Source organism: Festucalex cinctus, chromosome 3 (genome assembly GCF_051991245.1).
Source record: "Festucalex cinctus isolate MCC-2025b chromosome 3, RoL_Fcin_1.0, whole genome shotgun sequence".
In the NCBI taxonomy this organism is placed as follows: domain Eukaryota; kingdom Metazoa; phylum Chordata; class Actinopteri; order Syngnathiformes; family Syngnathidae; genus Festucalex; species Festucalex cinctus.
In genome coordinates this window covers 27,578,585-27,605,090 of record NC_135413.1, presented here as the reverse complement: position 1 = coordinate 27,605,090, position 26,506 = coordinate 27,578,585, and the positions used below count along the sequence as shown (strand labels likewise).

Sequence of the window (26,506 nt, the reverse complement as noted above, 5' to 3'; positions counted from 1 at the left end):
CCGCACGTTTTTTTTGTTTTTTGTTTTTACCACCAATACAGCACAGGCATGCACAGTATATAACAGTAAGACATGTCGTATGGCTTATAGTGTGTTAGCACACAAACAAAACCGCCTTTGTTACTCTCATGGAGTGGATGCTTGTTTATTGATATGAAGTATGAATAGGAGTACATGAGTATCCTGGCTTGGCGAGTCCCTGGGTTGGCGGGTGAGGGAAAGCGCCATCTTTACCTCAGCCGGGCTCCCATCTTGCCCTTGCCACGCCCCTTGGTACTAAAAACAAACACAGCAGCATGAAATCAAACAGTTGAACTCAATTAGCACAATAGTGTTTCGTGTGAATTTACTTCTGGTGGTCCTGCACTCGGACAAGGAGCAGGTTGATCTGTAGGTAGCATAAAGCAAAATTAACAAGTAACTAAATAGTAAGAATTAACGGAAAAGAAAAAATAATATATTGTTGAAATTTACCAATTCTGTTAGAAATATTTGAAAATGTGTCCTAACTTTAAAATTTGGGAAAAATAAATTGTTCAAATGTAATATATTGCTCAACATTTTGTATTTTTAAAAAAGTAATAATAACTAAAAAGTAGTATTTTGTACAAATTTTGTATTTTAAAATAATTAAAAATAAAAAAAATTAAATGTTGAAAATTCTGCACAAAAAAGTATGAAAATTATTTAAAATATTTACTAAACATTTATTGTATTATTTTAAAAAAAAATGTAATTTTCCATTTAAGGGTAAAATTTGTATAATAAATGAGAACTTATTTTGGACAATCGAATTTAATGTCCCTTATGGGATTACTTTTTATTTATTTTATTTTTTTAAAGATTTTAATTTGTTTGTCTTCTTACTCATAGCCATATACAACAATGTCATGTTGGGATTAAATACAAATATTTAAAGCAATTGATAATTTAGACATGCTCTTTTTTTTTTTTTTTTTTCTTCTTAATTTTTTATGGAAGTATCGGTCTGGGACTTGGCATTGGCTTATATTCAATATTACGTAGCTCGGACTCTGATGCAAGAAAATGCGATCAGGACATCCTGTATCCATATTATGCATTTGTAATTGCTGCAATCCGGTATGTATTGATGGACTCACGTCACACTTCTGCCTTTTGAACTTATCGCTGAGGTCGTACTTCTCTGTCTCCAATTGCATCAGCCACTGCCACAGCTCGTTAGCCTTCTCCCTGCGCACGCACGTAATTGTTGAGTTCATATCATATTAGTATTATTATTATTATTATTATCTTTACCAGCCTCCCGTTTGTCGTACTTCAGTTTGTCGTCGCTCAAGTGGTCGATGTTGAGCGGCTTCCTGCGCTCCGCCAGAATCTTCTTCTTCTTCTCTCTCTCCGTTTGCTTTTTGCCTTTCTTTTCACTCTATTTAGGCAAAATACAAAAATCAGTAAATACACTTTCATCCAAATCTGTTAAAGTGGTAAAAATAGTATCATACAAAAACATTTGTAGAATGCATTGAAAAATAGGATACTGTACACCACTTGATGCAAAATATTCCCCAACTATTTTAAATTCTAGGAATTCAGCAACAAAAATTGAAATGAAATTACTGTATTGCCTGATGGTCGAATAATTTCTGTATCTAAAGAAGCAGCTTTTGCATGAACATGTATGTGAAAGTAATACGCTGCGTGACCTTCTGTCCGGCGCCGTACTGCTTGGTGACGAGGACCTTCTTCTTCTTGGCGTCTTCGTCGTGCTTCTTGCGCTGCTCCTCCTGCTCTCTTCGCTCCTTCTCCTCCTTGATGTAGCGCAAACACACGCACACGTCATGCTCACGGTCGACATCTGTTTTTTGTTTCATTAATGTGAACTTACGGCAAGCCTGGCCTGCCTCTCTTTCTCCATCTCGGCCCGGATCCTTTGCTGCTCCGCTCTCTCGGTGCGACGCTTTTCCTTCAAGCAAACAAACACATTTGAAGCTTTTATTTGATTCAGTATGAAACCGTGCTGTCCTTTGTTGCTAGGCGGAATGCCTGGGGCACAAATTAAACTGCCCCAGTGCCACGTGATTGCATTGAAGGGTTGAATGCAGAAAACAGTTTTCACTGTATGTTGTAGATGAGAAAATAACTTAACCATTACTCTTAGGCGGCTAAACCCCGCCCACAAATTTGCTGAACAAGGGGCTGACAACGATGTGCCCCTTAAATGTGTAGGGGAGCGTAGCGTAGCGTAAGCTAGCTTATTGCAACAAATTTGCGGTTTAAAAAACAAACAAACAAAAAAACCAACAACACATTTTGATCACTATTGTTGTCTACTTCTTTTGTCCTTTAAAAAAAACAACAAAAAAAAAAACAAAACAAAAACACCACTACTAAGTAGTAGCCTCAACAAAAATTCAACCAAGGGATTTTTTTTATTTTTTTTGTAGAAACATTGTCAAATTTGCTGAAAATGTAATATCTGTTTTGGTCTGGACTCACAATTCTGTTGACAAGAGCAACCAGCTCCTCTTCCTCCTTCTTCCTCTGGATGAAGTGAGCCTCGATGAGCGACTGCAGCTCGGACAGATCTTTCTCTTGACGCTTCCTGTGGATGTCCTGCGCTCGCAAGTAGTGTACGATATTCACGACGTGCGCGTCAACTTTTTAAACATCTCGTGCAGTGAAACTCACATCGAAGTCCACTTTCTCGCCATCCGGGATCTTTGGGGCAGCAATGTTTGACATGAATCTGTAATTGAGCAGAACGGTTAATAAATAGCAGAAGAAGCATGAAATGTGATGTTAATTATGAGAAATTAACTTACTTTGGTTTTGGCTTTGAGTCATCTTTTAAAAAAAAAAAAAAAAGAGAGAGAGAGATAACATTATGACTCAATATGTTTATTATGTATTAATTTTCAAAAAAAAGTAGGTAGAGTTCAAAGTTATAAACCAAAAAAAAAGAAGTTGTTTATTCTCTCTATGTAACTAACTGGGCACCAAAAAAAATATTTAGGAAGATTGCAACAACAACAAAAAATATTGTACAGTATCTAAAAAAAATGAAACCCAAAAGAGGCATTCTTACATGTTCACTTCTTGTGAGAAAATTGTAATACATTTAAAACTAAAGTCATAAAGAAATATAGTAGGAGAATACTCTTACCTTCTTCCTCCCTTCACATGAAACATAGAAAATGACCAAAATTAAAATTACCATCTGTACCTACATAGCAATTCAAATACTACTGAACATATACAATAAATATAACAACGGCGAGTCTGACGGCATACTGAGTTTCCTCGTCCACGACCTCTTCTGTGTCCGACATGTTGCAGGTCCTTGAAAATAAATCTTTTTTTTTTTTTTATATATATAAACAAAGACAAATATTTATGATCAATAAACTGCATAGTGACACCGTCACACTGTTTAAAAAGAGACACTCCAATTTTAGAGCAAAAACAATGTGTTGTTGCTTTCATTGCTGCCTTATGTTTTGCCCCCCCAAACACCATCCAACAAAAGGTATGTAATCAATATATATATTTTTTTTAAATCTGAAAACAACATAAAACAATCATGTTTCTCATTAAAATGGAATATAAAAAAAATATATTTCTTAGTTTATATGAAATAGATCAAAACATATGTATTCATTATTAAAAAAATGTACTAGCTCTACTAATATTTACTGCATATTCTGGATTTATGTTTTTTTATTATATTGTCTTGTTGTAATGTATTTATTTGGTTATTTAAAAATTTCATTAACAAATACATTGATTAATAAGTATTTTTAATGAAATAACATGACAAGTAATTTTATATCAAGATTATGTTTTGGATGGAATTGTGAAAAAAAAAACACCTCACATTAATTACATAATTGTATTATTATTTACTTTTATTTTTACTTAAAACAATAATTGATGTAACTTTAAAATTTTCACGTTTAAATTGTCAATTTATATTACCGTACAGTAAACTAATTTCACGTTAAATGCTGAACATTTTTAGTACATGTAATATTTTACAATAAATACACATAAACAGATTTCATCCAAATAATACATGGTTAACATGATTAAATCCATTTCAATCGAAAGAGTCCTTACCTGCTAGCTGAGCTTGTGGACGACTTCACCTCCTTGATCTTGACAGTGTGCCCCCGGCCTTTTTTTTTTTTTTTTTTTTTTTCTCTCTCTCCCTCTCTCCCATTCAATCCTGCCCTTCCTCTGTACTCATGTGACAAGAGCACCCTATGAGTGCCCTGCACCAAGGAGAGTATGGCTGCTGTAGGACAGCTGCAACTTAATGGCACAGTAGAAACAAAAGGAGACGAGACAAAATAGTTTTCCTTTTTTTTATTTTTATTTTTTAATTGCTGAAAATAAAACTAAGCGTCATCCAACAGAAAATTGTCAGGACTCACTAATGTGCTCTGCAGATTGAGCCTATGTCCTCATGTACACGGGCCTTTTTCACAAATACAGTGGAATAGTACTTGCTTAAAAAACAAAAACAAAAAAAAAACAAATACTTTTGGTACGCTTTCTGTAAAACCTAAAGATAAAAAGATGGTGCCAAAGCCCGGGCCAAGCAAAAGTAGCAATTGGTGTCAAGGAAGTATGTTGACGTGATGTACCTTGCAGTAACATTTGTGTTCATGTACGTATACGTAGCCTGAGAGAAAGACGTTAAAGATGTGTGCTACAAGCAAAATAAAAATGCAGTGTCATTGTAAACAAACTCAATAGATATAAAAAGTCTACACACCCCTGTTTAAATGCCAGTTTTTTTTATGATAGGAGAAGTAATGGTGGAAAAACGTGAACTGAATTTGGGTCATAGTAGCCTGGCATTCGAACAGGGGTGTGTAGACTTTTTATAGCTACCTGCATTGTACAGTCCAAAAAATAAAAAAATTGAATACGTTTTTGGTCTTCGTGTCGATTATGTTCGCTTCTCAGGAACACCATTAAGCCACTATTTAAAAAATATACAGTATATATTTTTTTTAACTATTAATTTATTAAATTTGACCCACGACATAACAAGTAGTGAGTTTAGAGCAATTTAGCCTTATATAGACATACATTGTTTTTTGAAAGCTTCTCATTTGATGCACAATAGCATTAGCGTGAAGAATGCTGGTTGCTCTGTGTTAACATAATTAGCACATTATTTATTTTTTTTAACAATTGATGTATTTAATGAATAAAGTGAGTCTTTTTTTTTAAGGGAATTAAATAAGAAACACAAGCTGTATAACAACAGTGACTTTTTGACTTTACTGTATTAGCATTAGCATGAGCAAAGTTTGCTCCGTTTCATCATGTCAAGACAATTTTGTTGTTGTTGTTGTTTAACTTTTCAAGGTAACAGGACAGTGTGGCTCTTCCAAGTCATGTGATCCTCGCTCGGCGTCGTGCTTGAAGGCTGGCAGTGAATAGTTGCTGCGATGCTAGAGAGTGAATAAAAGGAGAGAGAAGAGAGATGAGATTCGTGCTGAGAGTTAGACCAGTCATTTCTTACATAAATAATAAATAAATTAATTAAATAAAGCTTAGCCAATAAAGGTTGGCAAACATTGTGTAAGACCGGTGTTTGTACGATATGACACGATTGACTTCAACTGCGTACGATGTGATATAATTTACTTCAATTACGATACTGTTTATGACAAATAACATGATATGATTAACTCCAATTACCATACAATGTAATATTATACACCATTTCCTCCTCAAAAGACATGACACAGTATGATTTGCACTAAAAATGGGTGTTTATCAGACATGGTATTTACAATTCTGACACAATTCACTCCAATTACAATAACTTTGATGTAATTTTATGTAATGTAATGCAATGTTCTATTTACTCCAATTACAATTATGATACAAGTTACTCCAATTATGATATCATGCGATACGATTCACCATATTTCCGATATGATTTACGTACTCAAATTATGATCCAATATATTAGGATACATTCTTGACACCAATTAAGATATGATATAACGCTTCCCCAAATACGAGTTAGAACACGGTTTGTCCAAGATGATATGATTTACTTCAATTACTATACGATTCATTAAAATAATAAATAATAAGTAATTTACTCTAATTATTAAGGATGGGCGAGTACCGATACCAGGTATCGGGCCGATACCAGCCTTTTTTTCAAGTACTCGAGTACTCGTGGCGCAGACGAGTACAAGCGACCGACGGCAGAGGGGGAAGACGTTAAGTGAGTCCTACTTGCCTGTAACTGGCGCTAGCTTGCAGCAGTTTTTCACCAAAACTTCACCAGTTTGGAAAAACTTCAAAATTGTGAATCTTAAACTAAAAGAGCATTTTTGTGTTTTATTTTGAGCGTTAAGACTATTGAAGAGTGACTGTGCTGTTTTTTTTTGGGGCAAAATTAAAGGAAATATATTTGTTTAAAAATATCTTTTAGTGATTTTTTTTATTTGTCAAAATGTACTACTGGTATCGCCAGTTGGTATCGGTGAGTACTGAGGGTCTTAGTATCGGTCTGAAAAAAAGTGGTATCGAACATCCCAACTAATTATGATACGATTTAGTCCAATTATGATGTGATTTGTTTTCCTCCAATTAAGATAATGCAATGCATGATTTACTCCAATTACGAGTTAGACCAATGTTTCCCAAACTATATTGTTACAAAAAATGTGAATCTCACAGGACACCACCAAACAAAAACGACACTGCATACGATCGATTTAAGTAGTTGGATCATTTCTTATGGCGCGAGGATTGTGAATCACCGAGTTAGATGACTTTGTTGGCCTCCCCCATCTGTTCCCGCGTGTACTGCCAATGACAGTTCCTTTCAGTGAAAGGTGTAACGTTGTCATCTGCCCTTTTACTTCAGAGTCCTCTGCGTTCTATTTCTGATAAAGAACAAATGCGATGGAGGGGGGGGGTGTAGCTGGGAAAGCTATGTAGCCACAATTGACGTCTGGAGACCACTTTAGAGAAAAACAAAAAAACGTCTGCTCGAGTTGGTAGCACTAATGTTTTTTTCGTCGCCATTGAGTGAATAAGCTCCAAGGACTTTAACTGAGTTGTCGCTAAGCTGGGTTGAGCCGTCGGCCGTAATGTGACAATCAAGCAGCTGCACTACGGCATGCGTAAGCGACAGCCCAGGTGGTGGCGGCGGCGAGCGACAACACAACAGTCACGCGGACCCGTTTTTTTTTGTTTTTTTTTTACAGTACTGGGAAACAAGGTCAAGGTGATGGCTTGGTTTAAATTTAGAGGGGTGGACTCCCATTTGCAGTGGACAGCCACTCAAAAGACACAAAGGAGTTGGGTGGGCTGCCGTGGTTCTGGGGGGGAATAAATCAGTCATGGGTCCTTTGAAGTACAAATACTTGGAAATATTTTTATTGTAGCGCAGAGATTTCTCTCCGTACGCCGACAGCAATACAACACGATTTGTATAAACTTTACTCCCAATACAATGTAGGGCTGGTTAATTATGATTATATGAAATCACGATTGGGACAATCAGTTATTTTTTGGTACAAAACAAGGAAATGTTTAAATGTAAAAAATAACACTAAGACAAATAAAATTCTTTCAAACGTTAAAATTATGCAAGCTCCTTTTGGATGAAACATATTAAGTTTGTTCATTTAAAATAAAAAAGGAGCAGAAGTATAAATGTAAACAACTCAAAATTAGCATTAAAGGGATACTTAAATTATTTAGCCCATTATAGCAATAAAAGTTAATATTTTGTCTGTAATTAATTTGATACTTTCATTATTTTTCATGTACAATTAGTTTGCAACTTGCTGTCGACTGAAAATGACATCACAAGAGCTCAGGTAACCAATCACAGCTCACCTGTTTTGTAGGTTTGGTCATGTGACATTCACGAGCTGAGCTGTGATTGGTTACCTGAGCCCTTGTGATGTCATTTTCAGTCGACAGCAAGTTGCAAAATGTGTTTTTAAAGGTACTAATTTTACATTAAAAACAATGAAAATATCAAATTTATTATAGGCAAAATATTAATGTTTGATTGCCAAAAATGGCGAAATTAGTAAAGTATCCTTTTAATAATGATTTTTACGATTATGCTGATTTTGTAATTGTGGAGTGTAATAATTGAATTTGTTTGTAATAGAATTTCAATTAATTGCACAGCCTTAATACAATGCAATACAGTACAATTAATTACAAAAAAGATACAATCGATAATTTTTCTATTCTGACAAACAGCATTGACAAATATAATTGAGAAACTTACTTTTAGACAAATTTGCTTTTGACTCCAACCAACACCTGCAGCAGCACAGAAAAAAAAATGCATTATTAGGAGGAGCATGTTCATACCATTAAAAAAAAAAAAAAGTGTATGTTTGTTACTTTGGCTGGCGTCGAGCTCTTCTTGGTCTCCCACATGTTGCGCTTGTTACCGATGTCACTTTGCTTATTCACGTCCTGCGACAAGTCGAAACAAAACAATTTACTGAGCAGGGATTTTGCTTTCACCTTAAGTGAAACGCATATGGACAAATCATGTGGGTAACTACATTTTTAATACCACATTTTGCTGCAACTTGTAGCATAATCTACATTCTCACCAATAATACACTTGGGGCACCGGTCATGCCTAAGAACCTTTTTGGAGCTTTTTTTCTTTTCTTTTTCTTTTCTTTTTTTTTTTTTCTCAAAATAAAATTGACAATCGCGTATGTTTTTTTTGTTTTGTTTTGTTTTTTTGTTTTTTGTTTTTTTTATTGATACATAATAAGTAGTAACTTCTTTATTCTTTTGCCACTTTTTTACTGCAACAAGTTCCATATTCTGCAATTAAAAATGTTCTTTCTGTTAGGAATAATTTAGTTTGCTCGAAATGGAACTGGCACAACGGTCAGTCAAGCAAAGATATACCATTCTAATTATTATTTTCTTATTAGATATAATGGAATGTACAGGACTGCCTCAGAAAATTAAAATATTGTGATAAAGTCCTTTATGTTCTGAAATGCAATTAAATAAGCAAAAATGTCATACATTCTGGAGTCATTCCAAATCAACTGAAATATTGCAAGCCTTTTATTGTTTTAATATTGCTGATTATGTTTTTTTTTTTTTTTTTTTTTTTTTTTACTTGGTCTGAGGAAATATTGTAATATTTTGAGATAGGCTACTTGAGTTTTCTTAAGCTGTAAGCCATAATCAGCAATATTAAAATAATAAAAGGCTTGTAATATTTCATTTGATTTGGAATGAATCCACAGGAATGAATGTAACGGTTTAAAGATGACAATTATCCATGTAGTGTAATGCTGACACCTTTAATCCATTTAGTTGAAGCACAAGTAGTAGATGAGTGCAGATTTCCAACAGGGGGCGCTGTTGCCCCACGAGAGAAGCGCGAAGTCATTAGCTAAAGATAAAGTTGACATTGTGGGTGGGGGAGACGCGGACGCAAGAGTGGACCATAAGCAGCTGCATCGCACCTCAGGAACATTTTTGCGTGCATGCAATGTAGGGCGGAGTTGACGTTACACGTTGTTGGTCACGCCTAACTTGTCTGATGTCATTTTGACAGCTGGAAAAAAAATACTTAAAATTTTTGCGTAGGTCAAGTGCAAAGACCGGGGATGATGACATTTTTAACTAGCATTTTTATTTCATTTTGACTTGTGCTGTTTAAATTCATTTAGTTTTAATTTGTTTTAGAGCATGTTGTTTATTTTTTTTAAATACTTTTTTTTTCGTTATTAGTTTTAGTATTAGTTTTCATTTTTTAAGTAGAGTAAATTCTGTAGAGTAAATTTGAGTATTTAGAGTGGAACCAAATAGATTCAATTTTAGAGTAATATTTACACTTGGAAGAGAGTAAAATAAAGAATTGGAAAAAATAAAAATGACTCAAGGGTGGGGGAACAAATTCAGGTCCTTCAGCTTGGGAGACAGCCGATCTACTCCCGGAGCCACGGAGCTCCTGCTTTCTGTTAGTATATCACTCGTGTCAGCTGCAGCTGATTCCATGATTACGTGGGATCTTCCTAACTCCAAGAGAAGACCAATAACGATGTATTTGGTCTCTTGGAGAAAAGCAAACAGTAGGAGGGGCTTAACTCAGGTGGTAGTGTGGCAGTTTCCCAAGCTGAAGTTCGTGAGTTCGTTCCTCAACCCTTGAGTGACTTTTATTTATTTATTTATGTATTTATTTATGTATTTATTTATCCATCCATCCATCCATTTTCTTGACCACTTTATTCCTCACAAGGGTCGCGGGGTTGCTGGCGCCAATCTCAGCTGGCTCTGGGCAGTAGGCGAGGGACACCCTGAACTGGTTGCCAGCCAATCGCGGAATATTTATTTATATATTTATTTATTTAAATTTTTGTATTTTACTCGCTTCCTAGTGTAAATCTTAGCCTACTCTAAAACTATTTGGTGCCTCTCTAAATGGAGTCACACTGGAGGTACACTACAGAATTTGATTTGTTGCATTCGGTAAAATGAACCCCGAAAACTCATGTGGGATATCAATATCAATTGACAAAGAGGAAATCAAAGGACATTTTCTCTATAATTAAAGTAAATTTTAATTAGTTTTAGAAACATAATGCGTAGTTTGTTCGTTTTAATTTTTTTTTTTTAAAAGTTCATTTTAAATTTATTTTAACGAAAATGTATTTTAGTTTTATTTTAATGAGAAACCTTCATTTTGAAACATGATGTTGACCGTGTGCAGCAATAATCGGTTTAAGGTGAATATTTTTACATTAGTGCGTGGTTGTGCAGAAGCCTGCGACTTGTCTGGCCTCGCTGCAGGCTTCGTTGCCCCCGCAGCCGCCGGTGGCGCTTCCGATGCTGCGGGCGGCGTCTTATCGGCCTGTGCGGATTTCGCCATACGGCTGGCGACGCTTCCTTTGATAGACACCGCATCCTGGAAGGGACAGAAAAATACAACGGTGCCTCAAGTTACAAGTTGAACACTCGTAACTGAAGTCGGTCGCATCCCAAATCAATTTTCCCCATTGAACTCGCACCTTATTTGCTTGATTCTCAGACACGTTGCCGCTCTCCCACATGCTCTTGATGCTGCGTGTGCCCCCCGTGGGGATGTCAGCCATGAGAGGCTTGGGGGATTTCACATCTTTGTTCCCCTGTAGAAAGAAGTACGGAAGAGTAGAGCTGCCAGTGTGGACTAAACATTTTTGGCTGGCGAGTATGTTCGAACATACTCGCAAATATGTTCGAACATGCTCGCAAATATGTTCGAACATACTCGCAAATACGTTCGAACATACTCGCAAATATGTTCGAACATACTCGCAAATAGGTTCGAACATGCTCGCAAGTACGTTCGAACATACTCACAAATATGTTCGAACATACTCGCAAATACATTCGATTATATACTTGTAAATACGTTTGAACATACTCGATTGCTGTGGTACTCAAGTGCGCAAGCATAATACCCCATTGCATTATGGGGCGAAAAAGTTAGTTAAGTTAAAAGTTACGAATGAACACTGTTTTTTGTCTTCTTAATGTTCTAATGAATTGGTAATATGACCCAAATGCCTAAAAAATGGGGTTTTGTTTTCACTCGCACATGCGCAAATAATACCCCGTGGCATTATGGGAAGGTATGCTAACTTTGTAGCATGTAGCCTACAAGTACGTTCGAACATATTTGCGAGTATGTTCGAACATATTTGCGAGCATGTTTGAACATATTTGCGAGCATGTTCGAACATATTTCAATACCTTCGAACATATTTGCAGTATGTTCGAACATATTTGCAAGTATGGTCGAACATATTTGCGAGTATGTTCGAACATATTTGCGAGCATGTTTGAACATATTTGCGAGCATGTTCGAACATATTTCAATACCTTCGAACATATTTGGCAGTATGTTCGAACATATTTGCGAGTATGTTTGAACATACTCGCCAGCAAAAAATGTTCACGCCACATTGGCAGCTCTACACTTCCGTACTTTGTAGTATTGTGATGGAGGAAAAAAAAATGCCATTTTGGAGAATAAACTTGTAAAATGAGGAATTAGCTTTACAAGTCTAAAGTATGGTTGCATAAGACAAAACAAAATTAAGTATAAATGTAAAGTGCCAGTGTCGTGTCACCCACCTGTATGGCGGAGGCGTATTGCTCTAGTCTGCTGCCGATCTTGGAGACGACGGGAGCGTGCGACGTTCTCACGCTGGACCCAAGCACAAAAGTCAAGACACTCACGGACACTTCGTTAGGCACACCTGCTCTGTATCCAAACAATCCGAAATTCTCACCTTTTTTGAGCCGATTTGCTCAAGAATTCCGCCTTCTCCCCGATCTGCGTGAAATAACACGACAGTAGGACATAAAAATAGTCAGCTGCGAGGATTAATAGAATGACGAGCAGGTCAAGTTGTCCTGCTGATTCGAGAACAGTCTGACTTTTTCTGTCCTGGCGAGGTTGTTGTGTTAAGGAGAACATTGTGTTGTCTGTAACTGAAATTGGGGCCAGTGTATCTGAATCATTTCGGAGCTCTGCTGCAATGTTTGTTGCTTGCTGGAGTGCTTGTAAGAACATCTGGCCACTACTTGAAGCCTTTTATACAAACTGAAGGCAAACTTTGCAAGTGCGTCTCTCAATGTTGGACAACAAACCCCAGTGAGATCTACAACTGTTGACTTGAGAGCACTTAGAATTAGAGAGCCAAGTAACTAGTAAACTTTGATATGAGAAGAAATGTGACTTTTGAGTGAATTATTGATGTGAAAACAAATTTGTAATTTTGGGAGAATAAAGTCAGAATTTTGCAAAAAATAACAGAAAAGTTGAACTCTCGATGAATGAATTTTTAATATTGTGAGTAAAATGTTGCAGTTTTACAAAAAGGAAGCTGTGATGTGAGGAGGCGGTGGGATTTACCAAAAAAAAAAAAAGAAGTCCTATTTTTTCACACCGTCTTGAAGGAGGAAGTCAGAATATTACGAGAATTAAATGATAATTTTACCAAAAATTTATTCAGGGGAAGAAAGTGAATTTTGAATGAAATAATTCTGCCTGCTAAACTTTTTTTTTTTTTTTTAATCACAGTGTATGTATATATATATATATATATATATATATATATATATATATATATATATATATATATATATTATAAACTGTAACATGGCGGACCTTTTTTTTTTTTTTTTTTTTACAAGTCATTTTTTTCTTGTAAAAAATTGAAATTTTGAGTTTCAAAGTTTGACAGTTTTGTTCGAGAGTTCAGAGTTGTAGTTTTACAAGAATAAAGTCATCATTTTTATGACAAATATGGTCAACATTTTATCAAGTCCCGATATAATAGATTAATTTAAAAATTTTCAAGAAAAAAAGCTGTACTTGTATGAGAAAGTCGGAATTTTCCAATAAGTTATTTTATGAGAAAAAAAAGTTGTTGTTTTTCTTAGTCGCAAATGATCATATTACGTATGAGAAGTGATATTTTTTTGAGAATATGTATAAGATTCAAATTGTCATATTCTTAGGGAAAAATTCTTATTTGTCCCAAAAGTCATCATAATCGTATGTAAATCAAGTTGCAGTATATTATAACGTGCAAAAAAGTCAAAATGCCAAAATCCTAATCTTCATTTTCATGTCGTTTTGCAAGAATAAACGTGCACGTGAAACGTAAAATTTTGTCATGGCCGTAGGTAAATAATGTCACACTCCACTACAGACAAAATATTTTGACACTTAAAATATTGAATTGGGCTCCAAGGCAACCGTCCACAACCCGTCACTTTTGCCAATCTTGTCCCCCCCCATGTGTAAACAAACGGTTACCTTAGATGAGCCTTTGGGGCTGATGGTGAACGAGGGCTTCACAGGCTCTTGCTCCAGATGTTTCTTCTTCTCCGCAGCCTCCGCCCTCCTCTTCTCGATCTCCTCTCTCATCCTCTTCCTCTCCTCCTGCGCGGACATCCGCGGTCACGCGTTTCCAGAAGAAATCGCCAAACCCACACAAAAAAAAAATAATCCTCCTCACCTGCTCTTTACTCTTCTTGTCCTCCAGCTCTTGCTTCCTCTGCTTCTCCTCCTCCCCGAGGACCTTCCTCCTCTCCTCCCTCTTCCTCTTCAGCTCCTCCAGCTCGGCCTCGGCGTGGTGCTGCTTCTGCTTCATCTTCTCCATCTCCTCGCTCTCCGCGTCGTCCCGACGGCGCTGGAGCTCTTGCAGCTTGCGCTCGGCCTCCTGCCGCTCAGAGGCGTCGGACCCCGCGGGGGGAGCGTCGTCCCTGCCGGCGAGATAAAGGGTCATTTCACGAGAAGAAATATTTAGTATCAAGTGTTAATTATTTTGTCCTGCTGATTTGACGTTTTGAGATTATCAGCTAATACTTAAAGGGATACTTGACACATTTAGCCATTTTCAGCAGTAAAAAGTTAATATTTGGTCCATAATTAATTTGATAACTTCATTCAAAAAAAAAAAAAAAAAAATATCCACTTGCTGTCGACTAAAGCTGGCATCACCTGTGCTGAGGAAGTAGGTAACGACCAAACATGGCTCACCTGTTTTCTGGGTTTGGTCAGCAAACTGAGCCATGATTGGTTGTTACCTACTTCCTCAGCACAGGTGATGTCATCTTCAGTCGACAGAAAGTGGAAAGATATATTTTTTTTCAAGGTATTAATTGTTCATGAGATATAATGAAGTTATCAAATTCATTCTGGACAAAATAGTAACTTTTTACTGCTGAAAATGGTTCAATGAGTCAAGTATCCCTTAAAAAAATAAATAAAAAAAATCGAATTTAATAGTATTCATTGGATTCTCACAGTTTTATTTTACCTCGATAGTTTGTCCGGCTTCTTCAGTTTATTCTCAATGAGTGCTCCATTCTGTTTGGCTGTTCCAATCTATGAACATACAACAAACAAACAAACTATAGTTACAAAATATAATTTTCGAATTTACCTTTTAAAAGATACATGGTAAAATGTATTTTATATCTTTCCCTTTGCTATTTATTTACAGCTTAAGTAGAACATCCCAAATCAACTTAAATGGATTACTATTTGCACTTTTGTAAGAAAACAACAACAACAACATATCATAGCCTAAAAAAAAATAATAAAAAATTCCAGTTTAATCACAATGATAAATAGAGTGCACTTATAGTATATAGCACTTTATCTACGTCATATGTTGTCCAAAGCCAAGATCGGCGCGTGCACCGACAAGCTAACGCAGTAGCGTCAAGTCAAGCGACAGAAAGGTTTTCCTTTTTAGTTTAAAATAACTTGTTTTAATCTACAGTATCCCTCGCTGTAAACTGGTCAACACTTTTGCTTTTGGTAAAGTTTTAAATCCTTGTGTTGTATGAGTTAGCTGGCGCTAAGCTAACCTTTAAGGGTTCGTCTCTCCAGTTAGCAAAGTTAGCAAAATCACTTTATGCTAGGCGTCAGAGGCCAACAGCAAAGTAACAACAAAGGTGCCTAGATTGGCTTTATTGACTGATTGCTTAAATGTCTAAAATAATGCTAATTAGCCGGCTAAACATTTCCATACATATGCAAACATTTTTGAGAGTCACTCTCAAACAGCGCGCTACACATGACGCTGTGCACATGTATTATGTCACACGTGTTGCCGTTCAAACATTCCAATGACACTAATGCACACGCCATTTATGGTATGATTCATTTGAATCCGAAAATTTGAATCGGCATTTGTTTTTAATGGCCAAGTTGCATCTCAATCCATGCAGCCCTAATATACGTATTTACTGTATACTGTACAGTATGTATACAATATTTTTTTTTCTTTTAAATTAACAAAATTTCTTTACTTTATCTTTAATCCCCACTCTCTTTAGCTTGTCGTCCTTTGAACATAAATATAGTAGATATGTCAAATATGCACAATTTATACAATCAGTATAGCATACTGTATGTAAATCATCAAACCTCATCTTTCTTCTTCTCCTCCATCTCTCTCTTTTTACGTTTCTCCTCCTCCTCTTTTTTATTCTTCTCTTCTTCCCTTTTCCGTTTTTCTTCCTCTTCTTTCTTCTTCCTCTCTTCCATCTCTTTCCTCTTCTGCTCCTCCTTCTTTTTCTTCTTCTCCGCCTCGGCTTCTTTCTGCTGCCTTTCTTCCTCCTCTTTCCTCCTCTTCTCCTCCATCTCCCGTTTTTCTTGCTCCTCTTTCCGTTTCTTCTCCTCCTCCAGCTCCCGTTTTCGCTTTTCGGCCTCTTCCTCGTCTCTCCGGCGTCTGTCCTCCAGCTCCCTCTTCTGCGCTTCCTCCTCTTCTTTTCTCCTCCTTTCCTCCATTTCCCTTTCCTGTCTCACCTCCTCTCTCCTCTTCCTCTCCTCCTCCTCTTTTTCCCGCCTCTCCTCTTCCTCTAACCTCTGCTTTTCCTCCATTTCCTTCCGCTGCCGCTCCTCCTCCTCCTCTTCTTTCCTTCGCCTTTCCTCGTTTTCTTCTTCCTTGTCAACTTCAGCATCAACCTCCTCCTCTTCCTCGGCTCCAGTCTTACCCTGTGACAGAGTTGTTTTGGTTTCACTTTGCTGGATGAGAAAAACCCACAAATGTGAAAGAAAAGACCTCTGCCAAGGCTTTGACAGATTTAATGAATAACAGCTCCAATATCTTATCATAATTATGTAAAATTTACTTTTTAATTGCTTTGTGCTCGGCAACAATCCATATTGTGTCAACGCCTTGAAATAAGCAGAGCTGCAATGTTTTAGGATTCGCAGATCTACACACGAATCACCAATGTAATTGCGTGGCTTGGTAATGAAGCGCTGCCTCCACAAGTGAAAATACAATCAATCAACTTTATTGTCTTTATTGGGGCTTTATAGGACATGTCACACTCCCTTTTTCCTTAGTTCAAAAGTCAGTTGGGTCAAAAATGACCCAATTTCGGTCAGAAATTGTTTCAATCCAATACTTGGGTCACTTTGACCCAACTTTTATATATATATATATATATATATATATATATATATATATGTATATATATATATATATATATATATATATATATATATATATATATATATATATATATATATATATATATATATGTATGTATGTATGTATGTATCCTCCAAATGACTGCCAAACAATCCTGAGTTGTACCCAACTTCTCTCACCCAAAGTCGGCTGGGATAGGCACCAGCTCACCTGCCACCCTAATGAGAGCCTTTGTAACTCTTAAAATTGCTGGGTCAACTTTTTCAAGTTTAATAATTTTAAGAGTATTTTCAGTACATGCTAAAAACAGTTGGGTAAAAAATGCCCCGATTTGGATCCAATACTTTTTATAATTTTTGGGTTGTTTTGTACGTAACATTTTTTTTTGGGGGGGGGGGGGTTAAACAAGAAGTTGGCCCAAGTAGTGGATCTGTCTCATTTTGAGCCAAATTAGGTCTCAAAGTGACAGACTGCTACTGGGGTCTTTTTTTTTTTTTTTTATTCACAAAACAACCTCCTAAATTAAAGTGTTGTTGTTTTTTGTTTGGTTGGGTTTTTTTTTTTTTTTTTCCTACCCAAGAGTTTTGTGTCATTAAGGGTTTATAAATAAACTTGACTTGACGATTTTTGTCTGCAAAAAAAAAATATAAATTGGTCTTGGACCCAAAAATTAACCCAAATGGCGGCCACTCCCCTTTTTGACAGACAGTTGGGTTATTTTTGACCCAATTATTTTTAGAATGTAGGTGGGAATGTTTGTTTGTCTGTAGTAATACCAGTTTGATTTTAACATTTCACACTACAAAATGCTGGGTTGTTGAAAATAACAAAGCATTGGCTCGGACCCTTCTGCACCCAGCGCTGGGTTAGTTATTTTACCCAATTTGGGTTACTTTTGACCCAGCTGTTCAAAAACCGTTTGACAAAATGCATTTTTAATCTCCATGCGGATGGTCACCACCATTTCAAAGAAACACAAACGGATGTAATCATCTTATTACCTCATCCTCCTTTGTATCATCTTCCTCCTTCCAAGAGGCGGCATCAAGCACCTCCTCTTGGACTTGTTCTTCCTCCTTCTCCTCCTCTTCCTCCTCCTCCTCCTCCTCATCTCTCTGCCTCCCTCCATCGATGTCCGCCTGGTTTTCGCCGTCGAGCCCGTTGCTTGCGGCGAAGCCTGGGTCCAACTCCTTCTGCCTCTCGATGGCCTCCTGCATCCTCTTTTGCCGTCGCTCCTCCCTCTTGGCCAGGCGCTCCTCCAGAGCCTGGTCGTCGTCCTCCGCCGCCAGACTCATGGCGGAGGAGGCGGAGGCCGCGCTCTCCGTCGCACTGCAAGCAGAGAATGCACAACAGTTTCGGCATCGAGTGTCTTTGCTATCCTTGATATCAAATTTATGGTCCATGTACTTGTGGCACTAGTAGTGTGTAAAACATTACAAGTAATACACAGTTGTGCACTGAATTGTTTTACAAGGGAAGATAAAGACCCTATTAATACATGGACACTATTAGGACACCTAATTGGACAAATAAATGTTTCTAGTGAGGCACAACTGTGCTCTAGTGACATTACAGTCATTGACTACTTCACTAGCAGTACTAGTAGCATGCAGATGTCAACTCCTGTCTTGTGATATACAGGCTCCCTCAAGTGGTAAGAATATACAGTTTAGTTGTATTTAACTTTTAAATGTGCCCAATTGTCTTACTCGGACAAAGAGAGTCGTATGTGGACGTTAAGTGGGATATAGGAAAAAATGGCTTTTCCATAATTTCCTACTCGTTGGCGTTGATCACGTCGGTGCTTCCGGTTTCGTCCGATTCTCGCATCTTCTTCCTCTCCTCCCTGGCGCGTCTCCTTTGCTCCCGAGCCGCCTCGTCGTCGTCGTCGTTGGTGTAGCCCATTCTGTAAAAACACATTTTCGACCCATTAAATTATAATAATAAAATAATTATTTACCTTTTTTATTACAGTATATTGATTATTATTCATGTAATCATAATTTGCTGTATAATTTCATAATGTGAAAAAATGTTCATTTTACTTTATCATTTGCAAAAAAAATGTATGAAGTGATTTAAATTATTGCATTGTATTGAAAACTAGTTGAATTGCAATTTATTCACTATTAAATAAAAAGTTAAATGTGTGTGGATATAGCATGGATTATTTTACTAGTAACTATGTTTTATTGTATAATTTATTAAAAAAAAACAAAACAAAACAATTATTTCATGAGATAAATGAATGAAAAATAAATGTAAATGAATAATTGCATTTTACCAATTTTATGGGGAAACATAATTAATGCAACAATTATTACAGACCTTTTGATCATTTAAAAACTTAATGGCAGGTTACATAAAAAAAAACAAAAAAAAACAAAAAACTACCATGTACATTTTAAGAATTCACCATTTTCTACATTTTTTTTTTAAATCACACAGACAACAATAAACTCATTAGTGATACATCATAAGACTTCCAGAGGAAAATAATAATAAATAAATTGGTAAGCGTCAACGTACAGATTACACAGTTGAGTATATTTATGCCTAAATTATTAACTTGGCAATTGTTTACTCTGTATTTAATATATTACAAATGAAAAAAATATGGATACAAAAATGTAGGTTTACATGTTAATATGGTAAATAACATCCAGTAAGAGGTAATAAAAAAAAAAAAATCCATGTCACCATTAGCTAATCCTGCTCCAAGTGGAATCAGTCTTAACCACTGTATAAAAGTTACTCTCATAGGATAAGAACCGTGATGACTGTTTGTTGACACTTGCGATATTTTGGCAGCCGGTCAGTGTGAACGGGATTAAGAAAAATCCACCGTCAAGATTATCTGCGCGCTGAGTGAAAGCTGCGATGAAAGGCACACAAAGCGAAAACATGAGCCCGCGAGAGGCTCGGTTGGTTTGAAGCTTAACTCACTTCTCGGCCTCCAGGCGCATCTGTTCCCTCCTCTGCCTCCTCAGCTCCATGCGGCGGTCAAAGTCGTCGTCCATGATTCCAAAGATTCAGTTTCTCTCTCGGGGGGGGGGACACAAGTTGAATTTAGTAGGAAATTCAACAAGATGACTGAGATTTGGGGCTTATTTGCGTCAAAATACATGCATGGGTGGAATTTTAAATTATTTTTTTGGGTGTATCTTTGTCGATGGGTGCAGTGTTGTGGGAGTTTTGACATTCAAGTTAAACTGAGTGATTTTATTTTATTAAAGTATTTACGAAATAAAATGCAAATTCCCTTTGCCTATCACATTAGAAAACATTAATCGGACGTATTCAAAAACAAACCAAAAAAAGAATTCACAATACAGACATTACAAAAAATCACAAGAGAGTAAAAAAGAAAAGAAAACGCCCAATCAAATAAAATGGTATAATGAAGTACCGTAACAGTAGCCCAGCTTTAGTCCCGGGACGCCAGCACCGCTTGTCGCCATATATCAAAACCCGAGTCTGGATTGTATCTCGCTCCTTGTGTAGCACAAAGAATTCCTGCTCCTTCTTCTTCCAGCGACTACCACAAAAGGAAAAGCTGCTTCTTCTGCCCTCCTCCTCCTTTTCTTCCTCCTCCTTGCCTCTGCCTCACTTTTCACAACTTTTTACTACGACATACACATAACCGACTCTCTCTTGCTACATTTCATGTATCCCCCCCCTCCATATTGGTCACTTTGTTTACATGTTGTACAGCATGTGTACTATTCACTCTCAAGTGGAGCTATTTGGCTGTTCTCAGGAAGACTCGCTGACCTAATACGCTTTAATCCACCGAAAGCAATTTGTTTGGATTTTTGGGAGGGGAGGATAGGGGGAGTCATTAGTCTTTTTTTTTTTTTACCATAATATGATCTATGCACCCCCACTAGTCTAAACACAGTATTCTGATTATTCTTCTGTTTGCGGAATATAAATTACGCAGGAAAAATCCACCCCTTTTTATCTATCTCGGGACAGCCATTTTGTCACGTCAACTGAAAATGACATCACAGTTTCTCAGGCCTCAGTTAATTAATGACCAATCACGGCTCAGCTTGCAAATGTCACAATGTCCGAACTCAGAAAGCAGGTGAACCGTGATTGGTTGTTCTGAGCCCTGAGGAAACTGTGATGTCATTTTCAGTCGACAGCAAGTGGCAAAATGGCCGCCCCCTGAGATTGATTAAAAATAAGTGGATTTTGCTCCTTAATTCATATTCCATGGAGCCACATAGAACCTATTATTGTAAAGAAAATGTTTGACTTGTCTTCCCCATAAAGTAAAGGAGTTGAATAAATCGTTTTACTTGTATTATGTCAGAACAAAAGTATGTATTTTTGCCACATCTGTTTTTTTTTGTTTTTTTTTGTTGTTTTTTTTTGTTTGTTTGTTTTTTTAACACGGAAGAGTTGAATCTGAATCAGTACAGTACTTCTACTTGAACTATGAATACTTTTGCCACCTCTGCTCTTCACTCCATTTAAATACTGTAGATTATAAGGAAGGAAAAAAGCAGTAACAAGTCTGCCTAATTTAATCATTTAATGATCTTCGGGGGGAGAGTACATTTTACTTTGGAATCGTGGTGGTACATGCATTTTCCTGGCGACAAGTTAACTTAAGATATGTACAAGAACTTTTGTCACCTCTGCTTGTGACTGTCCTGTCCATAACCCACATTGTATATTATGAGCATAAATCGAAATAACATTATTGCCTGCTTCCGAATGAATATTACTCTCCTTCGCTGTTTGGTTACAAATGGTATCCCCGTTGAGGGGGATGAAGGAATATGAAACCAAAATGAACCCTGATCTTAAGAATCCTTAGAAAAACAACCACGGGGCGTTATAGCAGTTTACAGTGGAGATAGTGAGCTTGACTGACATCATCCATTATGCTGCCTTTGTTATTGTTTCCACAACTTAACTCATACACAAGATAGTGTCTGATCATTAATAAGATAAGAGGGCCACCAACAATGATATAGAGAGATTTGTATGCAGTGGATGATGCCATTTACAGTCACAAACAAATGTGCACTTAGTGAATATAGCGTAAGGGAAAAAAATTGAACTTTCATGAGCAAAAATGAAACAGTTAACTAAACAATCTGATACCTCTCTGGGATAACTGTTGCCATCTTTCACAACATTGCATACTCTTCAGAGCTGTAGCATAACACTTCGGCTTCATCCCGTCAACCCTTTTTCTATTCAGATGTAATGAGTATTTTATGTTGTAAGCTGTTGTGTTGGAAACTGTCACAATAATATGTATGAAAAAATGAATGGATAAAAAAATAGCACTTTTTAAAGCAAAAACATGGACTGTCTCAAACACTAGAGCCAATTTGGAAAAAACAAAAAATAAAACAATGTTAGTTTTTGATTCAACGACATTAAAATACTCTAAAACCGTTGAAACTTTCTTGGCACCAAAATGTGTGTTGACCAGTATATAATCAGAAAATAATTAACATCCAGCATGAGCACAAGCATAAACCCATGTTACATAGACAAGTAATCAGTAGTTAAATTAGTCAACACAAACAAACCACCATCAATTGAAGCTCATTAATAGTATTAGCTAGCATGCTAGCTTTAATAGCATGCTAGCGCAAACTGACGTAACCATGCATGGGCAAACAAATATGCTAGCATTAGCACTTTACACAAATGACACTTGTAGACTATGCCGATTATTGCTCGCCGCATTGTGAAAGAACAAAAAAAAAATAGCATAATTTCAGTTTCATTTTGACCACCAACAAAACGGGACATCTTAAGCACGGATGAAAAAAAACACAAAAAAAAACATCATTAATGATGTGACTCTAACAATATTTCATAAGATGGTGCCAACGTGATACTTCTTTTACTCTGTCCTGAGCACAAAACAGCTAATAGACACACTTTTCGGTAAATAACGGGGGATAGGTTCAAACAAAATCAGGAACGCAAGCGCAGACATGCTAACCACTAAATCCACTGTACTTGCTATCAGCCTTCTTGTAAATACTAAATATCATTGAACAATGATTTGTTGGGTTTCTTTTTCATGGTAATGAAAGCAAAAATGCAAAAGTGATGATGAAAGATTTATTGCAGATAGTGTTTCAGAGTTCTCATGATAGGCAATCAATTAGTTCTGTCTGGGCTGTTTGCCACATTTATGGACACAGGTTCACTGTTAGACTATAACTCTTATCACTTGAGTGTTTAGGCGTTGTTCCACACGCGTCTTAATCAATCAGTTAGTCCACCCTGTAAAGTCATCCTTTATTTTAACAATTGGTTTCAGCATTTCTACGGTAGCATCAGACTTTACAAAAAAAAAAAGGCAGCACACTTATGGATGACAGCTTTGCCCCCGAGAAGCGTTTACAATCTATCCAAAAGTCACAGCGGCTTCCTCGACATGACCAAACATGGTCACCTGTGGGGAGAAAAAAAAAATCTCTGACCATGAGACAAATTCCAAACTGTTTACATGGGGTGACATACTGTAGTCGGCGCCTTTTAAAAGGTTTGCGTACACCCGAGTTGGAAAGAAGGCTGTTTTATTTTGAAGCGGGTGATCGGTGGATTCTGGAGGACTCGCGCTTCAGTTTAACGTGAAATAAAAGGCTTGGGCTGTTCAATTTGGTTGGCAAATAAAGTGATTTTTGTATACCAGAGTGGTGTGGTGCCACTAATATTAAGTGGGCTCCCTCTAGTGGTACAGATCAGTACAGATCAGTTATTAACTTTTAAATTCAATACATTTGCATTTAAGAGCTATTTGTTGTTATTCAGGTAATATATATATATATATATATATATATATATATATATATATATATATATGTTTAACTTATATGCTCAATATATTGAAGTAATTATTTAGGTACCTTTTTTAATATTCTATATTTTATTTATCCTAACTGTAAATCCAAATGAATAATGAATGTGATTCATTTTTGTCTGATTTTGTAACCTCCAACTTCAGCTCTTTAAAAATGATCAATATTGCTGATATGAAATTGTACCTTGCAGCCTTGCCGTAGCCGCTTTTGGCCAAATGAAACCTGTCAAAACAATTTTTGAAATTCCTTGTTATTTACTGGATTGAATTATACAATTTGGTTAAATGGGTTTAATTCTACACTTGGTTTTTTTTTGTTTTTCTTTTTATGTTTTCAACCAGATCATTTCCCAATTTTCATGTAATTAGTTAGTTTCCAAAAAAAGATGTTAAAAGTCTGCAGAGTAAAAGTTAATGTTTGAAGTCATTTTGAAATCTGCACATTGTGGAAACAAACTGGAATTTGAAGGTTCAAAAAATAAAAAATAATAATAAATTGAGATTCTATGCTAAGCACAAGAACTGATGCTAGTTAAAAACTTTATGCAGTAAAAAAAAAAAAAAAAAAAAAAGTTTAAAGAACAAGCCTTACAGTGCTATCTATGATGATTTAAATCTACTTTTTAGAAATAAAACCTGGGTCTTCAATGCTAATGTATTTTACTGTTGGTTATAATAATACTTGGACAGCTCGTCTGTAAAACCTTTGATAAGAGCCAGCCTTCAGCATGAGAAAAGATGCAACTGCAATTTGTTTTCTTGCTTGGTGCCTGACAGGAGAGCACAAGCCATCATCTGGCCCAGCGGTGCTCTTGGCCTCCTTTTAAGGAAGCACGCAGCTGCCCTTGTTGTTCGCCGGGCCCAGCTTTTGGCCAAGCTACAAGGCCATGGATGGAGAGCACAGTTTACGCTTGTGAATATTTGCCGCTGCAACATAAAGTGACAGTCCCAAAATAACCTCTTTCCATTTAGATCGCCATGAATCAACATTCCTGCCGCTTCCTCGGGGGACTAAAAGTATGAAAGGGAGGCTGATGGGACATCTGTCCTGTCAACGAATAGCGTGTTTTAAACAATTATGAGGCTATAAAAATATTTATCATCGTCCTTAGAGGACAAATCTAAACCAACAAACAAAAAAATCTTATTTATAAAATGCTATTTTAGCTAGCTAGAAGACTTTGTCTTGTTGCTAGGCAGAATTTCTAGGGCGCAATCATGACTGCCCCATAGGCCAGCTGGGCAGATTGCTTCACTGCCCCACATAGACTATAGAGAAGAACAATGAAACATTAAATTCCACACTCATCAACTCCAAAAATAGCACTCTTGACACTGATTTAGCAAACTGTTTAGGATTTTGTCTTTTTTTTTTTTTTTTTTTTTTTTTTTTTAAAGGTTTTTTTTTTTTTTTTTTAAAGTTTTTTTTTTTTTTTTTTTAAAGGTTTTTTTTTTCACCACCATCTGGTTGGCGTAGTGGGCCACAACACCATCTGGTCATAATGCTAAAACAAAATCTTATCGAAATAATGCCAGTGTTGGACTTAAGTCAAATACTGTATTTGTTTTGCAATTTATTTAAAGAAACCAAGAAAAAAACTAAATAAATAAATAATTCTCCCCACAGTGCCATCTTGTGGAGCGTGAAGGGTACCACCTCATTTGCTCATAATGCTAAAACAAATCAAATCCTCCCTAAATGTTGAGAGTGAGACTTTGAAGCCCGCTCAATAGCCCACTCTATTTGTGTTTTCTTTTTTAAATTTATGTTAGGACATTTTAAGAAAAATATGTAGAATCGATGTCAGACATGATAAATGACTCCATAAAAACAAAAACGTTCAGAGCTTTTCACATTCAAAACGGAAAATCTATCTCACCATGTAAGGAATACGTGTCACTCAAGGTGTTGGTCCACTGTGTGTGTCCACTGAACACAACACAATTTTGTCTAATGTGATCTAAAGTCTGAACTCAATGTATGCAAGAAGTTGCAGATCTTCATCAATCTTTTTACACTTTAATTTCTCCTCTGTTGTCAGATATAATCGGACAGATAATACAAATCAAGTAAGATCTTCCATTTAAACATCAATTTTTCTTTTCATTGCCTATTTTTTTGGTCTTTTTTTTTTATTATCTATTTTTAAGTGAAGCAATCTTGACTATATATCTTATTCATTACTTGCATTGTATCTACGGGTAACATGAGTGGCAATTAAATCTGCTACTCGCAAGAGAAAGTAGCTGGAAAGGCCAATTAGATGTCACAGTTTGAGTCAATAAATGTAGTAAAAGCATCGTAAAGGACCAAGCAAGAGACTTACCCAAACAGCAAACCACAGTGAGCAGTTTCCAACTTGAAAACAGCAGCAGGAGAGCAAGCTGAGGTTTTTAAATCCAATGTGAAAGCTTGAGCCCCGCCTGCATGTTTCACATTGGATTTTTTTTTTTTTTCTTCCCAGGATTCCATCACCACCTCAGAAAGGGTGACTTGTTCCGTGGTTTTATTTTGATAAACATAAGTAACACAACGCATCATAATTTCATGCATTAATTGCATTATTGTAACATACATAACACACAGCTAAATATTAGCAATAGCCGTATTAAAGGGGAAGTCAACCCTGGCAACAAAAATTCTTGACAATTCACTCGACAGCAAGTGGCAAAATGGCTGACCCCT

At 36.5% G+C, this 26,506-nt stretch overlaps 2 protein-coding genes across 6 annotated transcripts; both read right to left on the bottom strand.

Annotated features, from left to right (window-relative positions):
• Positions 1-47: 47 nt before the first annotated feature.
• On the bottom strand, positions 48-3,462 carry tnnt2d (troponin T2d, cardiac). 2 transcript variants are annotated; one of them, XM_077517299.1, is made up of 10 exons: positions 3,143-3,462; positions 2,802-2,823; positions 2,668-2,725; positions 2,476-2,592; positions 1,865-1,942; positions 1,683-1,787; positions 1,299-1,405; positions 1,122-1,212; positions 351-388; positions 48-276 (listed from the first exon to the last, which is right to left on the bottom strand). In XM_077517299.1, exons 3-10 carry the CDS (start codon positions 2,719-2,721, stop codon positions 231-233), a joined length of 636 nt encoding a protein of 211 aa, XP_077373425.1. In that variant the 5' UTR covers positions 2,722-2,725; positions 2,802-2,823; positions 3,143-3,462; the 3' UTR covers positions 48-230. The 2 variants fall into 2 exon arrangements, with proteins under 2 accessions (XP_077373425.1, XP_077373424.1); XM_077517298.1 differs by having other exon boundaries at positions 50-276; positions 2,802-3,462.
• Positions 3,463-4,329: 867 nt separating this feature from the next.
• On the bottom strand, positions 4,330-26,198 carry cald1b (caldesmon 1b). Of its 4 annotated transcripts, none has more exons than XM_077517296.1 (15): positions 26,148-26,198; positions 19,920-20,016; positions 18,754-18,879; positions 17,975-18,302; positions 15,959-16,528; positions 14,841-14,908; positions 14,037-14,283; positions 13,835-13,960; positions 12,300-12,343; positions 12,142-12,214; positions 11,034-11,150; positions 10,766-10,930; positions 8,389-8,463; positions 8,270-8,304; positions 4,330-5,444 (listed from the first exon to the last, which is right to left on the bottom strand). In XM_077517296.1, exons 2-14 carry the CDS (start codon positions 19,991-19,993, stop codon positions 8,272-8,274), a joined length of 2,046 nt encoding a protein of 681 aa, XP_077373422.1. In that variant the 5' UTR covers positions 19,994-20,016; positions 26,148-26,198; the 3' UTR covers positions 4,330-5,444; positions 8,270-8,271. The 4 variants fall into 4 exon arrangements, 3 of the variants coding, with proteins under 3 accessions (XP_077373422.1, XP_077373423.1, XP_077373420.1); XM_077517297.1 differs by lacking the exon at positions 26,148-26,198 and adding an exon at positions 20,383-23,648; XM_077517294.1 differs by lacking the exon at positions 26,148-26,198 and having other exon boundaries at positions 19,920-23,648.
• Between the last annotated feature and the right edge of the window lie 308 nt (positions 26,199-26,506).